This window comes from Lonchura striata, chromosome 30 (assembly GCF_050655825.1).
Source record: "Lonchura striata isolate lonStrDom1 chromosome 30, ASM5065582v1, whole genome shotgun sequence".
In the NCBI taxonomy this organism is placed as follows: Eukaryota; Metazoa; Chordata; class Aves; order Passeriformes; family Estrildidae; genus Lonchura; species Lonchura striata.
This window is the reverse complement of record NC_140732.1, coordinates 4,874,598-4,891,484: the sequence shown is the minus strand read 5'-3', so window position 1 is coordinate 4,891,484 and position 16,887 is coordinate 4,874,598. Positions and strand designations below refer to the sequence as shown.

The 16,887-nt window shown below is 48.7% G+C and overlaps 1 protein-coding gene across 1 annotated transcript; it reads right to left on the bottom strand.

The window, feature by feature from the left end:
* Positions 1-496: 496 nt before the first annotated feature.
* Positions 497-14,265, bottom strand: LOC146764964 (TOG array regulator of axonemal microtubules protein 2-like). Its single transcript, XM_085563351.1, has 10 exons — positions 14,111-14,265; positions 12,351-12,456; positions 11,555-11,790; positions 10,143-10,295; positions 8,868-8,985; positions 7,821-7,924; positions 6,213-6,417; positions 4,096-4,312; positions 2,955-3,041; positions 497-732 (listed from the first exon to the last, which is right to left on the bottom strand). The coding sequence occupies exons 1-10, from the start codon at positions 14,263-14,265 to the stop codon at positions 497-499; spliced, it is 1,617 nt and encodes a 538-aa protein (XP_085419477.1).
* Between the last annotated feature and the right edge of the window lie 2,622 nt (positions 14,266-16,887).

Genomic DNA, 16,887 nt, shown 5'->3' with positions numbered 1-16,887 from the left:
AACCCTGACCCGCTTCCACAGGGCTGCCACAGGAACAGCCTGGCCTCTGGGCTGCCCTGGGACAGCAGGGAGCCCAGAGCCCTGTGCTTTCCAGGAATGGCTCAGCTGCACATGCAGCCTCCTGCTCCTCTCCCTGCCCCACAGCTGAGCACTTGCAGAGCACAGCTGATTGCAGGGGCACATGCAGGGCACAGCTGTTCCCTGGCAATGTGCACAGGCTCTCTGGGCTGCCACAAGAGCCTTCCTCCCACCAGAGAGCGGCCCAGCTCCCCCCTCACCTTTTTGTGAGGCTGAGCCATGCTCAGTCTTCACATTGTCCTCATTGTTTGGAGTTGCTTCAGGGCTCCCATTTCATGACGATGAAGGGCGATGGAGAGAGCGGGGGTAGATGCACACCCTTCCTTAGTGTTTTGTCATTTTTGGCAGACGTAAATAAAGTCACATCCGGAGGTGTCCAAGTCAGAACTTTGTCATCTTTCCGGAGAACATGAGACCTTCACCAGCCCAAAATGTCAGAGAGGTTTTCCTGCACGCGTGGAGGCTTGCTGGCTGCACACTTCTTCAGCTTGGTGCCCATCACCTCGTAGAGGGCCAAGGCAAGCCTGGTGGCCACCGTGCGGATGCTGGCGCTTCGGACAGGCAGCGCCTTGTTCTCCAGGAAGGACCAGAGCACGGGCAGGGCGTAGCGCTCGACGACTTCAGGGCTCCTGGCATAAACCCACTCCACAAGCACTGCCGGGAGAGAGGCACAGCTTCTTACCCACCAGCCTCCATGCAAACAAGGGTCTACCTCTGCCTTTGCTTCTTGGAAGCCTTTCTGGCTAACATCAGCAAAATAGCACACAGAGCCCCATGATCCAGAAACGGGCAAAGCCGCTGATCATCCTTGAAACTGAACCACCAATACCTCAGGACTAATTTCTCCAAACAGAGCCTTGTCCCTGTGGCAGACTTTGTACTTTTACTAAATTATTTCACAATTTGTTTCTGCATGAACAATGAATGAAATATCAAATTGCCTTTTATTTCCATTTAGAAGTTGTCTAAACCCACACTGAAGATTTGGAAATGCACTGTAAGGAGGCAGTTGAGTGATTTCTAATAAAGGGGGTGATTCCATTTTGTAACTTCCATGTAAAGTGCCAGAAGTCTTATCTGACTCCCCTTTGCTCAGTGGCACACAGCAAAGGGCAGTATTAGAACACACTTCAAAGCCCCAGCCCACCAGAGATGGCAGCTGCTTGACAGCTGCCTTAGAAACATCGGTGACTAGCCGGTGTCTTTGGCAGAATGCTTTTGTGCCTTTCAACACGGAGCTGTTTCAAACCTCAGCATGTCTTAGGGAATTACCCAGACCCCACTGCCATGGAATTTGAGCATCTTCATGTTTTAATGGCAGTTCCCCTCCAAATGTTAGTGGCATTTTTTCTTACAATGTGCACTGAAATAGGGGCATAGAGAAAGAAAAATGCTACACAGGGGACTGAAATGTAATCAGAAGGCAAGTGTTTTCTCACATTGTCTCTGAAATCTGCTCTCTGCTCATTTTCTGGACTGAACTATATCAAAAACAGACAAAAATTTGCTAACAACAGGCTCCTTGCATGGCAGATTTGACTGAGGGGTTAAAACCTGAAATGCTAGGGAGACCAGTCTTATTTTCTGATCAGACAAAAAGTTATCTAGTAGCTACTTATTATTCTGTGGTGGAAGAGACTTCATTTTCTCTATGCTGTTAATCCACCAGCAGTCATCAACACTGAAACAGCTCCTGAAAGTACCCAAAACCAATCCTGCTAAGCAGGAAACGGGTAATGGTCCACATTTCAAAATGAGACTTCATTTGAGTTGAAATGCAAATAAAGTCATTGGTCACGACAGAACTTCAGAAAGAGCTATCTGTTCCCACTAAACCTGAGTGAGGACATTTGCACTTTCTAAAGTAGTCCTCATTTTTGTTCATTCCTTTATTTGAAAAAGAGATCAAAATAACTGCAAAACTATATTCCCTGTTCCTGGGGATCTACTTGATTCAAATGCTCTTTGATGGTGGTTTGAAAGAGCCTTTGACATTCCCAATCGCTGAACATGCCCTGTTCAGATTCATAAGGAAGACACAAAGACTATGAAACCTTCTATTTAAAGATGCTGGCATAATTAGCAGTGCCATTAGCCCCAGTTAAAGCAAGGCTATCAGTCGTCTTCTCTACTGTATGTTGAGATTGTCATTTTTCCAATCCTTGGCTACTGCTGACACAGCAAGCTCCTCTGAGGAATCAATTCTCAGCTGCATTTGTAGCATTGTGGACAGTGCTGACACAGGAAGAGGCTGTTTGCACAGCCTGAAATGCTCAGTGCAGTGCCATTTTCACAGCACAGGCAGGCAGCCTCAGCACTCTGCTTCTGCCCCTCTGCCCCCAAAGGCTGCCTTGCACTAAATCCATGCAAGGATAAGTGTGATAGACTCTAACAGAGTATCTGATAGAGTGAGATACACTCTGTGTGGTGAGTTTTGACCTAAGCTGTGACCCCAAGGCTCCGCATGCTTCAGCCTCAAAACTTTCCAAGAGCAAAACAAGAATTCTGTGAGAACAAAACAAACTGATCCCCTGAAACAGCATTTTTCACCATTTTTCCTAAAGGCTCACAGATGTCCCTGAGGCTCCAAGAGAGGAGCCAGCTGGGCTATTTTTAGCCCCTTCCTATCCTGGAGGTGGGTTCTGAGATGTCCCCGTGAGAGCTCAGCCCCCAGGCCCAGCGCCGCCCCCATCTCAGATGCTGCACAGCTCTGCAGCAGCCAGGGAAACCTGCCAGAGACACCTGCCCTGGGTATTGGGCAGGAGGGACAAGCTCAGCACCTCCTGCTGTGGCGGAGCTACTCTACTGTCCATTCCCAGGCATTCCCTGTAAATAATCCCCTAGAGGACCTCTTGGCTTAGAAGGGGAGGCCATACCTGTGATACACTCCGTGACAGCCAGCAGAGCTTCGCCATTCAGTTGGCTCCATTGGTTGCTGAGCTCTTTCATCAGTGATACTTTATCTACAAGTGAAACACACGTTTCTGCTTACTCTTCTGAGGTCATAGCAGAAAGGACAGTGGGGAGGGAAAGGGCAGGGGCAATCCCATTTTATAAAAGAAAGTCATATTCTGCTGATTTTTGAATCCTTTTCTTCTTTCCTGCCAGCCTACTTGGCAGGGTTAAAAGTTCCAAAAGAAAAGCTCTCCTTTCACATTTGAAAATCCAAAGTTGTCTTCTGTACCAGGAGCTAAGTTAACACATTTCACATCAGGCACCTCAAGAGTTCAGTTTCATGTAAGCACTGAAAAGGTTTTGCATCCCACAGTAAAAAGGAAGAACTCCATCCTTGGGACACAGAAAGGCACTGAGTCAGGCAGTTCATGAATTCACAGAGCAGCTGAGGTGGAGAAGGTGGAAACACCCCTTGAAGACCTGCCTCCTCACCACTCAATTTTTCAGGCATTTTCAGAGCTGACAACAATCTGTGTGGCAAAGGAATTTAGAGCAGCCCTTGTCTATGTAGGTGTTTGCTAGAGCCACCTTGCCCCATGCAAAACAACATGTGGAACAAGGCATGATTGACAGCTGGATTTAGACCAGTTTGTTCGAAGGAAATGAACTTGGTGAATCCTAAGTTCCCCTTTGAAAAAAGAAGACAAAGAAGAAAGGTGGAAAATAGGCAGCTAATGCCTATCATGTAGAGCCTTCCAGGTGGCTGCTCTGCAGAAGCTCTGATGGGCTGGTGTCCCTTCATGCCAACAGCAAAGCTGTTCATTTGGGAAGTCAGATGGGGCCCAAGCAAACTTTGCCTCTGAATTGTAGCAAAGCTGTAGTCCAGGACTTTGTCTTCAGATCAGCAGCACAGAGCCAAGGGCTCCTGGGACTTTTGGGAATTGCTGATCACATTCAAGCCTGTTGGAGGACTGGTTCCTAAGGACTGCACCTCCAAAGCTTCTGTGGGTGTCTGCGAGAGCCTTCCACAGACAACAGCAGCTGTCAAGGCACTCAGCGTTCTCTTGTGTCGCAGAGACAGAGACGCAGTTGAGGAGAGTCCATGCTGGGGCTCAGCCTCACCTAAATGAGCAATGGATCCTTCCAGCGCTCTCACAGCTGCGGCATGAATCCCGGGATCCTTTGAGTTTAGATTCTTTGTTATTCCTTCCACCAAACGGATGATCACGGGGCTCAGGGCATCTTCCAGGAGGCCTATGATTTCTGCCAGCACGTCCAGCGCCTTCTGCCTCACTCTCTTATGCGTGTCACATAGTCTCAGGTCAAAATAATCAAAAATCTGTGAAGAGAACAAATAACATGAGAACTTGATTAAAATGACCTTGTTTGAAGAGGGGGTGTGGAAATGAGCACTCAGCAATGTCAAAGGTGAAAGTGATCCTTTCTGTCAGGTCAGCCCTTGCATGCACAATTGCAATGTTTTCCTGTGGGCCTCTCGCTGGAATGGTTCTGCAACCTCATGCTGGTTGAAAGATTTTCATCTGTTTTAAAGAGGTTTAGTTGGGGACAGGAGAGTTCCTATGATGTTTCTCCCCAGCTATAAATCATTCAATCAATTCCCTTTATTAACTGATAAGACTACCTTTGCTTTACAAGAGTGGAAGCTGATATTTACAATGCCCGGGTTTCTATACAGTTGCCTCAAGTACTGAGGGCAATTATGATTCTGCCAAAACTATGGCTGGAGGAGATCTAGGTTTTATTTTGTTTGTCTCAGAACCTGTGTCTGGAGATGGGCAGGGCTCTGATCAACTCTTCCAGGACTCAGACCATTTCTCTAACTAACAGGTAGACTTCTAAAATGCAATGTGCTGTACAGCTCTCATTAGAGCAGGCTCAGTCCCTTGAAAGCCCATTATCAGGCACCAGTTTCTGGAAGAAGGGGAAAAAGCATCTACTGGGAGGAGAAAGGATAGCTCTGTCCTTAACTGTTTTCCTCCTTTTCCAAAGAGAAAAAAAAAAAGCCCCCCTGTGGGAACTCAAAATGTCTCTCAGACATTTTTAGAGGTTCCAGGCCTTGGTCAGAAGCATTCTAGACCCTGGCAGACAGCTGAAAAACAACTGTGATTTTGAGTTTGAGCCATGGAATGAATTACCAACTTTGGAGGTGGAACAAGCAATCACAAAAGGTTAGATAGTATAGTATAAGTAGTCACAAAGTAGAGGGGAAATTTTTTAGTATTGTACAGGGGGGTTTTAGCACATGTACAGGGGGGTTTTCACTTTGTACATGGGGGTCAGAAGTTCTAAGATGGAGGAAAGTGGGCTGAACCCATCCTTCTTCCTTCTTCTTCCTTACCTCCATGTTTTTGGTGATGTTGGCACTCATAGATTGGTTTAGAGTAGAAAAACACTTAGCAACGTAGGTAGTAGGTATTGGGGAATAATTGTAAACATGTTATACGTAATATATCTTATAAAAGATAGCAGCAACCCTGGGCGGAGAGAGAGACGAAGAAGACAGCAGATAGAGAGGATGCCAGGGTGTGTGTGTGCCTCTACCCAGGCCACTGATCAAATAGCTGCAGTCCAAGAACATAATCTGTTAGATAACTAGCAATAAACTGCCTTGAGACCGAACAGCTAAGCCTGCGGAGTTTTTCTTTGGAAGCACGGGTTGGAGGAGGAATTTCACCACCACATGTGGCCCCAAAACAAGGCTGGGGTTCCCACACCCCCCAAGAAGGGTGAGCACCATCTTTACCTAGAGGAATAGGGACAAGGATGGAAATGAGTAGCCAGAGCTGTGCCTGTGCCAGACAAGATGGAGTTTCCAGAAGTATCCTTTAAAAACATTTAGTTGAAACCAACCCAGCCTGAAACATCTCTTCCCCACTCAAACCCATTTTTTGTCCAGAGAATAAGTGCCATTATTGCTTTCAATGGCTGGATTCCCTTCACATAACCCAACTGGCAGTAGGAGACAGCAGCAGTTAAACCAGCAGGAAATTCTGTCATCATCTGATCAACAGCATCAATATAGAAAGCTGCCAGACAAATACAGCTGGACTGAAAAAACTTGTCCTGAAGCCTGGACCTGAATTCAATTTCTCTGGGTAAGAGGGACCAGCCTGTCCCGAAGAGCCAGGATGTCCTGCCAAGACACACTGAATTAACTTTACTTCCCCAGGCCTGGGAAAGGAGCTGATGGAATGGAACAATGAAGATACCCTACATACTTGGACAATGTTAGTGGAGATGAGCTGGGGTTTGGTTTTGGACAGGTCTAGGAGGAGTGCCACTCCTTCCATCCGTGTCTGAAACTCCTTGGCTTCCAGGAGAAGGTAAAGCTTCTGGAGCGGCTTCATCTCTTCCACAGCTGGAGGTAACGTGACCTGGGCTTTTGCACGGTGTAGGAGGCGTCCATCAGAGGTAGACTCCACCCTGGAAAATAAAACCAAATTAGGACCTGTTGGTAATAATAGCTTCAGTTAATTGTGACCAAAACATCTTGAGGAGCTTTCCTAGTGATGTCATTTCAAGCTAGAATATCATGAGGCTCTGAAGAACAACGTGAGCCTCACGCCAGTCATTACAGGAGACAATCTGCAAGTAACATTCTCACACTGCTCACTCAGAAACACCAAGGATGAGCTGCATCTGATCTATCTTCAGATGACTTCCAAGGCGAACTGCTCACATTGCTTTGTGGGGAAAGATAGACGCTACTTCCAAGTTTAAATGCCTCCTCATATGGGAGGTGTGTGTCTTATAATAAGGAAACACATCATTCTGGAGAAGTGTCTCTACACCAGGCATGACAATCTGGAAAAGTAGCTCAGATGCATTTGAACAGATGAACAGGGGCGTATCTGAAGGGTCCAGAAAAGCAGTAACAGAGATAAAAACAGAAGCCAGACATGCCAGAACTACGCTCACATTTTGTTTGCTTCCCTAGAGACCAGATCCACAGCTTAACAAACCCACTGGGAACAATTCTCCTGGATCAACCTGTCTCTTCCATGAGCATGGGCAGATGCAAGCCATGCTACTGAGACATGTGGTCACTTTCCTGCCACCGCTGAGCGGGACAGCTCTAAATAAATCCCCTCTGTTATCAGAGGAGAACAGGCACAAGCAGCTCTGCCACTAGCATGAAGAGACAGCAAGAACCAAATTCCTGTCTTAAACGCTGATTGCAGCACAGGGGGAAATAAACCAAACATGCTGTCCATCAAGTAAACTATATGAAGGACAGGAATATCAAGACAAAAAGTCCACATTGAGGCACCTGTTGGCCAAAGTTGCTCAGGAATTCCCTTACTACTACTACTGCTACTACTACTCAAACGTCATACTGTTTGAGGGTAAAAAAGCCATGAATCAGCCAGGCCAAACCACATGGATGAGAACTGTATCTTTGGGGAATGGCATCTTGTTTCAAGACTGGGACTTCTCATTAAAACACCCATCTACAAAAAGACAAAAGACTACACTGGGATTTAAAAAGAACACCCTGGTTGCATTTCCTTGTCCCAAGTCAGGCAGCAGAAACCTGGCCCTCTTCGAGCCTCCACAACACTGCCCTTGCCACTGCACTGGATGGTCTGAGCTGTTACCAATGGGTGTCTTTTGTTGCCCAGTTTTTGTGGAAGCCTTCCAGAGAAGTTGTGTTCAGCATAATGCAGAAGTGGACAATTTTTATCCTAGAGCATTTGTAGGGAAAGGAAAGAATCTCTGGCACTGGTCATCTCCAGCAGAAAGATTTTCCTGAGGAAGAGGCATGTAAAGCACATGTCATGTGCTTTGTCACATCTAACAAAAGTGCTCCCATCTGACAAAAGTACCGATTGCTAGAAGGCGATGTGGCCTGGGGCTTCTTTGAGCCGTCGCTCCTCTTCTTCACCAGGTTCTTCACAGATGGGCGTTCAGCCTTCTGGTTTTCCATCCCCTACAAAGACATCAAGAAACTCCATGAATCTTTAGAATTCAAAATAGGGAATTCCTGGATTAAAACACAAGTTAGAACCAGGACCACTGCTACCAAGGCTTAAGGAAACATTTCCTAACTTACAGAAATAAATGGAGCAGAGATTCAGTGATGCCAACTCTTTGTTTACAATAGCCCAAGGCAGGTTATGGGTGCTGTCATACGGCAGTGAGCAGCAGTCTAAAATCCTAAATTCATTATTCTTGAGCATAAATGGGAATAATGCAAACTGGTAGGCAATGAGTGTTCTCAATGGAAGCAGCAGATTTGGACTCCTTGGGGGTTGGCCCACTATTTGGTTCAACACTTACTCTCCCTGCTCCTGCACAAAGTCACACTCCCTTCTATAATGTAGATAAAAAGAAGAAAATCCCCCCCAAACAAACAAACTATTTTCCACTGGATGCTGATGGATTCACCAAGCCTCTTCCAGCTCCACAAGGCTTGACAGCAGGGAAGATATTCCCAAAAGACCAACAGTAATTATAGCAATTAGGTTTGACTTGGACATCTTTTGTATATTTGGAAATGTCCTTGGCACCACTACTTCTGGTGTCTTTTGCAAAGACACTGTTATCCTCAGAAGCACTATTCTCACTTAACTGCTTGACTGGGGGCAGAGTAGGGAGAGCCCGTGGGGCCTTGCCCTTGGATGTAAACCCATTTTCTCCTCTTTCCCTTTCCACTTTGTGATATTCAAAGAATTCAAAGCCCCACTTTTTCCCAAATAATATCAGTTCCTCTGTGGTCTGCAGATGAACAGGCTGGGGATTAACAGCTCATTCCAGGAGCAAAATGATGCAGCAGAAGAGGAATGAGGTAAAGACACATCGAGTATGTTTGATCTCATATTAGCAGTGGCAATACTTGCACAAAGGAGACACTGCTTCTGCCAAGCACTTACTTTCTTCTTAATTCTTGCCAGGATATCTTCCAGGTCATGGGTGGAAAGAGATTGTTCCAAAAACTTCTTAAATTTTGGATTATTCAGCAGCATCTTCACCATCTCCTGTCCATAATGCCTAAGGAAGGAAGGAAGACAGGAAATGAAAAGTGAACAAAGGAAGAGTGTTAACAGAAGCAGCTGATACCTTAAACTGATCAGGTGCAATCCTTGCAAGAGAAGGCATTACCTACTCAGCAAAGAGGGACATTTGCTTCACTGGACACTGCACAGTGTTGTCAGCTGAACACAAGGGACAAGAGGAGAATGTGGGGCCACAAAAAAATACCATTTCACTCTGAAACTGTGGGTGTGCTTCTGTGGGATCAAAGGATCCCAGGGAACAGGCAAAACACATCTGCTTTGTTGTCAGAGCCTATTAGCAATGTCCTGCTGCCATTGCACAATAATTTGCCTTTCTTTCACTGGCAGGGAAGCCGGAACAAAACACCTCATGCTTGCTTTGGATTATTCTATACTATATAGAATAATCAGGGGCATGGGCAGATAGTTGCTCTGGTGTCCCTGGCAGCTATTAATGGGAATTTCATCATCAAAGTAAGGGGATTTTGGTGGTTTGGGTTGGTTTTGCCACTAGGAAATGACAGATTTCTTCAAGAAGAAATTTGGAGGTCACTGAGCCACAGATAACAGCATTCTACAAACCTGCAGAAGTAGTTTAGAAAGACTGAATACATAGGCTAAAGACCTCTGAAATATTTCTAGGGAAGTCTTAGGTTAATGTGAAATAGATGTTTAGGATCCTTCAGTGATGAAGCCAACACTTTGCCTTTATCGTGTGCACCTAAGGCCAGTCAAAACTTTTTGACTGGCTAATCAGAGCTCTTTTGATCTCAGTAAAGAATCCTTCAAGTCACAGGAAGTTGGCAATGCTCTTTCTTGGTGGCCAAGCTCAGGTTACCCACTACAGTCATTTCCCCAGGCCATCCAGAGCAGTGGTCACAGCACCAAGGCTGACAGAGATCAAGAAGTGTTTGGACAATACTCTCAGGCACATGGAGTAACTCTTGGGGTGTCCTGCACACAACCAGGAGCTGGACTTGATGACCCCGATGGGTCCTTTCAAACTCAGCATATTCCATGATTCTGTGACCCTTATCCACACTGTGAGGTAACTTAATGTAACCTTTAGTTTCCACTCCTTTGTAGTTTTACCCTTTATAGCCAGACACAAAACCATGTTCCCGTTTTGGGAGGTGAAATGAAGATCATTACCTTGTGTCCTGGTGACAGTCCTGAGCAAGTGTCCCTGCCACGTGTGCCAGTGTCTCAGCCCTGGGTGTGCCTGCCAGCTTCGTGACTCCAATTCTCTGCACCAAGGACAGGAGGAGCTCGGCCGCGCACTTCCGCACCTGGACGTAGCGGCTCCTGGGAAGAAGAGAGCAAACCCTGGGCACAGGGAGAAGGAACAAGAGCAGCACAGGCCTTGGCCAGAGCCTGCTCCCTGTCCTTGCTGGGGGAAGGAGGCCTGGGCTCTCCCTGCAACTTCAGACACCTGTAGAAGGTTCTGTCCTCAGATAAACACAACGTTAGCAGGGAAAACACGCTGTGGGGCGGGAAGTTGCCGATATCCAGCAATGCAGCCTCTGTCTTTTATAAAGATTGGCAAGGGATACATCTGAGTGTTTTGACCCTATTCCAAAGCTGAGGAAAGGGTGGCAGGCATTTTGGCCAGGTTGTCCTGATCTAGAGACTGTCTCTTGGGAACTGTCAGGCCCAGCACCAACACTTAAGGCAGCATTTTCTTCAGCTGTCCCGTTGCACTCAGCCTGTGAAGGTGCCTGTCAAGTGATTCATCATCTCAAGGCTAAGCTGAAATATCAGTTTGAATGGAAAGTAGAGCTCTCAGGCCAGGACAGTCATACAAGCCTCCTTTTGGCAGGAGCTGCACCTGCTGTGCAGGCAGTGCCACACCCAGCACATTCTGCCCCATGTGCTGCACGCCCCAGCAAGTACCCTCCGTATTTCTCACGTTAATTGAATCATGAGGATACGTGGTTTTTCCCAGCACTGCAAAATACCCAACAGCGCTCACAGCGGTAATTGCAAATGTTTTCCCTCTTCCCAAAAAAGCACAAGGCTTTCTCCTTGGCCTTTGCAGGCACTTTCATTTCCCCAGTGGTCACCAGGTCTAGGAAAAGCTGACAGACTGGGAGAACTCCAGGAAGCAGCAGGAAGCTGAGTCAGAGGAACTTTAGACTGGATATTAGGAAAAGGTTTTTCACCCAGAGGGTGGTTGGGCACTGGAACAGGCTCCCCAGGGCAGTGGTCACAGCATCAAGCCTGACAGAGTCCAAGAAGCATTTGGACAACAATCTCAGGCACTTGGTGTGAGCCTTGGGCCCTTCTGTGCAAGGCCAGGAGCTGGACTCAATGGTCCTGATGGGCCCCTTCCAACTGCCCCTATTCTACAGATCTGTGATTCTGAGAACTAAGAGGCTGCAGCAGGGCAGAAATAGGTGACAAGAGGAAAGAAATGAGGTTGAAAGAGAATCAAGTCCCTGAGTTCACAGAAGACCCAGGATACAGGACCCTTCCCTGCGACCATTCCCATTCTCTCTCTCTCACCCCTTCCCCCACCCACACAGGAGAAGGTGAAGAATATCACTCAAAGAAGAAGAACCTACTTGGCTCCCTTGTCCATGAGAACAGTCATTGCTCGTGCAGGAGTCACCTTCTCTACCATGATGGCCAGGGCCTGACAGGCTGCCTTCTGAACAAACTCTGGGGAGTTCCACACCATGTGGAGAAGGACCGGAGCAACCTCATCCACCTCGGAATCCATGTCCTTCCTCAAGAGTGCAAACAGCTCTCCCAGAGTGACGATTGCAGAGCAAGACAGCTTTGACCGCAGGCTGGTCACCTGGGGAAGTCATGAGGGGAAACATAAGAATCACCTTGAAAAGAAAACCAGTTGCCTTAGACAAAACTCCCGGGAAATCACAACACCTCCCACTGTGTCCAGAGGAGCAAAAAAGCACAGTAAGAGCAGAAGAGCCCAAGCACAGAAAGGTACCTCCTCTGGCACCAATTTCTGCCCTCAGACCTGCTTACTACAGGCCTAAAAAATATATTTCACTAAAGTGTGCTACTTGACCCTTCTGTAATAGCAACTGCTTTGATTTTAGGGCCTTTTGTTTGAAAAAGAAGCAATTAACGCAAGGGCTGCTTTCAAACCATAAAGGCACAAGTCATAAAGATAAAAGACTCAGGTGCTCCTGTTCAAAAAAGCAACAGCTGTAGTTGAAGCACTCAGACAGGAAACACAAAACACAGGCTCAGGTCTACAGACTAATTTGCAGTGTTGAATTACAGCTTGGGCAGAGAAGGCACACCCTGAGCACACATGGAGATGAGCGAGCACACAGCTACTCTACACACTGTGTATGAAGTGTGGGGGACAATTCAGAACAATGTTCTCACCTCGCTGGTAACTGCCAAGCAAATCTCACGAAGTCGACAAAGCAGGACTTCTGAATGGGACTCAGCCAGCTGTTTGATGATGCAGAGTCCCTTCTCCTTCATCTCCCTGAAAGGCAAGTACCAAAAAGATGGATTTTTCTCTAGCCAAGAGCTAGGCAGCACCCTCTGAAATGACCAGGCTGGCAGCTCAGTCAAACCATGGGAGGTGCTTTTCATAGCGTAGTTAATGAAATCATAGACTCAGGATGCTGTGGCTGTCAAAAGCATACAAAACTCCAAGAGGCAAACAGGGGGGTGTCAGAGTCTTCATTTGTGGCCTTTCTGAAAACCTCTGGCACACCAAGTCTCTCTGTCACTACTTCCTAGAAGTTGTGAGGCCAGGCCATGCTGCTGTTTCTTGTCACGTCCCTGTACCTGTCCCTGAGACACAGTCCCATGGGGCTGTTCCTGGGACATTTTCCTTCTTTGTCAGCCCCAGCAGGCAGTTCAGCAGGGAGAGTCTGCGCTGCCACTCTGGAGCCAAGTTTCCACTCTATAGTCTCGGCCTGTGTGTCACCTACTCCACTGCACTGCACACTTTCCCCCAAAAAGCATCAGAGTGTCCCAGAACGGTTCCACCCCTGGGCAAGAACTGTTGAAACCCTGGCTTTTCCCAAAACACTCCTACCTAAAACAACCCCCACAACAGCAACATGTTATTTAAGAGGTGCAAACAACTCTATCTCTCAGCACTTGCTTTGCGCAGGCTCTCAGCTACAGGAAGGTCTGAGGGCTGCAGCACAGGGCTGGTGACCGATCCCACGGGCACCCCTGGGTGTCCTCCAGACCCCCACACCTGCAGGAGCTCTCTGCACCTCACAGGGCACCAAAGAGAAAGGGGAAGAGGAAGCAGAAGAGAAAAGGCAAAGCAAAGGCGACTGCACAAGGAGGCAGATTTTTCATGCTTATCCCAGTGGGAATGGAGGCCTTATCCCCCTGTGTGAATGAAGCATCCAGCAGAGAGTGGATGCTAACCCAGACATCACAAAGAGAACCAGTATCACCTGGCATTTGTAGAGTTATCACCTCTGGGCCTCCTTCTGTCTGTGTAAAATGTTGGGACACATTGTGAGTATTGACAAAACATCTCAGGCCCATATGAAGCAGTGAGAAGGAAAAGTTGAATTCCAAAAATGCAAGGCTCCTAGAGGATTTTCTTTCTTTTTCCTTCTCTTCTGCCATGAGCTCTTCAGAAGTAATGACAGACTGAGGGACTTGAAAGCACAACTCAGTCGGTTTCTCAGAAAGAGGAACTCCCTGAAGCTGCTTCTGGGACTGCCATGCAGGAGGTCACAGGGAGACCCTGTCACCTGCCATTGCTGGCAGCAGTGGGAGCAGAGAGGAATCTTACTCAGTCCCACTGGCCTAGTGGCCCAAGGCACCCAAACCTGCACTCCAAACTGCTGCCATCCTGCTTCTCCCTTCAGCCAGCAAATCATGTCGTTCCAGGGCCTTCTCTCTCCCCTCAAGATTTCCTTTGCAGCCCCGTGGAGCAGCAGGCAAAGCGAGGAAGCAGCACGGACCTGCTGCAGCTGGAGCACTGCTGCAGAGCAAGGCTGAGAAAAGGCTGCTCTCAAATCTTGATCCTCTCAGTGCTCTGCAGTGGTTTCACCAGTGCCCTTCGGCCCTCTGGGCTCTCGGGGCTCAGAGGCAGCAGCAAGACTCACTTCTAACCAACCTTAATGCTAAGAGGGACGCAGCGTGAACGGGGCCTTTCTTACCAGTCGTCGCTGCCGAGCGAGGACAGTGCCTCCTGCAAGGACTGCTGTGGGTCTGCAGAGGCCGTGTCCTTCTGCCCAGTCCCACGGCGCGGCTGCTCTCGGCGCTGGGCACCAGCGGCCGTCTGCGAGGTCACTGTAAGGACAGGGTTGGCCATGGGCGCTGCAGCCCCGGGCAGGGCACCCCGCCATGGAGCGGCCTGCAGCCCATCTCCCAGCCAGGGCTCCCTGGGCACACACGGGCACTGGGGCAGAGGCTTCCCTGCTGCCTGGCGCCTTGGGCTCCTTGCTTTCCCCCAGCCTCCCCGGCTGGGCACAGCTCCAGGCTGAACCTGACCATGGCCCCGCAGCGCCAGCTCCCCAGTGCCACAGGGGCCACAGCCAGCGGCAGGTTCCTGCGGCCGCAGAGCTCCCGCTCCCTGCCAGACAGGGCCGGCAGCAGGGCTGGCCAGCCAGGAGGGAGCCCCTCAGGTGCCTCTCTTGTCTCAGCGCCCTGATTTCCCCCAGCCCTGGGGATGGGGCACTCTGCAACTCCCTGAGGAGAAACCTGCAGCTGCCTGGCCACAGCACCGAGCCAAGGCTGAACAGCCCAGCCCTGCTGGGCCCGGCTCAATCCCCACGGAGCAGCTGCCAGGGAACAGCCACACCTGACCCTTCCCACCTGACAGTGCCTCTGCCTCCACTGACCTCAAATATCCTAGACAGCAGCCAGCTGAGTGTACATACATTTAGCCTGCTATTGGGAAGGGAGTAATTTATGGATTTGCTTCTTTCCAAGCATCATGAACCTTTACTCTTTCAGAGGTACACACTTGCTGTATTTCAAAGATGCTGAGGTGAAATTTATTTGTCACCAAATGGATGTGTTTGCATACTGTGCACTGCCTAAGCTTTCTCTTGCAATTTCCAGTCTAGATGGTTGATAAAAAAGCCTTCCAAATGCAAACTGGGGAAAAAAGAATGCGAACACCGATGCAAATTGTTGGCAGACGCACTCTCTTGATAAAAAGCTGCATGCAGAGCCGGACAGCAGCACAGGCAGAGGGCCCAGATGGTGAGTGCACAACTGATCCTGGTGGTTCTCGTAGGTGCACGGTGAACACACCCTGGCAGGCTGCCCTGCAGCTCATCCCTGCAGTCACAGCAGCCTCCTGGCACCAGTTATCCAGATGGGCAAAAGGCAGAGCTTAGGCCTTTACCCCGATTTCATTCAGCTCAACTTTCCAATGGATTTCTAGAACCAACTGCTACAGTACTACCAAGCTGGAGTAACTCCAAAGTAGATTTGATGTTCAATCTCAGGACAGGCTATGGACCCGAGGTGCCAGCTGTTCTGCCTGAGGCAGGAGGCAGTTTGTGCTCCTTGTGCAAGGAAAAACCCGTGCAGGGAAAAAGCTGCCAGGGAGCAGGCTTACCTGTGGAGTTGCGTGGGAAGCTGCCATCCCCATGGATGGTGGACGTACTGGGCAGTAAGGGCACGTTGTCCTTCACAACCTGCTTCTTCAAGTCGCTACCAGGCTGTTTTCTCTGCCCACTAGCAGCTGTGCCATCGACAGGTGGTAGCCTAAAGCCTGCAGGGACCAAAGAGGAGCTTGTAAGTGGAGGGTGCTGGGCAGGGTGACAGTCGAAAGTCCAAGGAAACTCGCTGGAGGTGGGTAACATCTCTGTTATCCCAAAGAACTTCAAGTATAACAATGGCACACTAACATGGGACAGTGATCACAGAATCACAGAATATTAGAAGAGTTTGGGTTGGAAGGCACCTTTAAGCACCATCTAGACCAACTCCTATGTACAGGGACATCTTCATCTAGATCAGAGCCCCATGTAAAGTGGCCTTGAACACCTTCAAGGATGAACCAACAACAGCTTCTCTGGGCAAACCCTTCCAGCTTTTCATCCCCTTTAATTTAAAAACAAATTCTCCCTCATATATAATCTAAATCTACCCTCTTCTAGCTTAATAGCAAATTGCAGTGATGCTTGCCCTAAGAAACAAGGAAGAGCCAGTATTGCTTTGCTTTTGTTGTCCTGTTGCAGAGGCTGTCAGGGGAAGTTCCCAAAAGAAAGTGCAGATAACCTTGCATGATGCTCTCGGGCTGAGTGCTGCCTCCTTAGGGCCCTGCTGCCGCCCTCGGGGCAGCGCTCCCAGCCCTGCAGTCAGAGCCCCTGGGCCGGGATTCAGTCGGGAACGCTGCTTGCTCCTGGGGCTACAACAGAAGCAATGGATGGGGCTTCAGCACAGCTCAGCAGTGCCAGCTCCTCAGCAGGGAGCGGCAGGAGGAGGAGCTCTGGTGTTTTAATCAGAAGGAGCTGGACTTTGTTTCTTCCAGGCTGCAGCCTGGTTGAAAAGCATTCTTTTGGACTTGCCTTCCCTGGAGGCTGCTCTCCAGGAGAGTCTGAAGCCCCAGTGTACTTTGCAAGACAGAATTTTCTACTCTGAAAGACTGCAGAGGTGAAGGTGGGAAGCTGATATTCTGGTACTGACTCAGTGAGGCTATGGGCAAGACACTTCATGCATCTGTATTTTTCTTTGGCAAACAGAAATAAATCCTATGCAAGCTTCCGCCCCAATGCAAGCCAAACAGCATCCCAGCCTGATTGCAACACTGTGCAAAGGGCAAGCAAGTGGTCAGAAAGGACCACAAGTGTAGCCAACACTTACTTGCTCCAGCTGCATCCCCAGGCTCAACTGGCTTAAGAGGAAGCTGCAAGGATGCTTGATTTTGTCTCCTTCTCTCCAACTCTTTCTCCAGAAGCTCCATTTTCTTCCGCTCCAA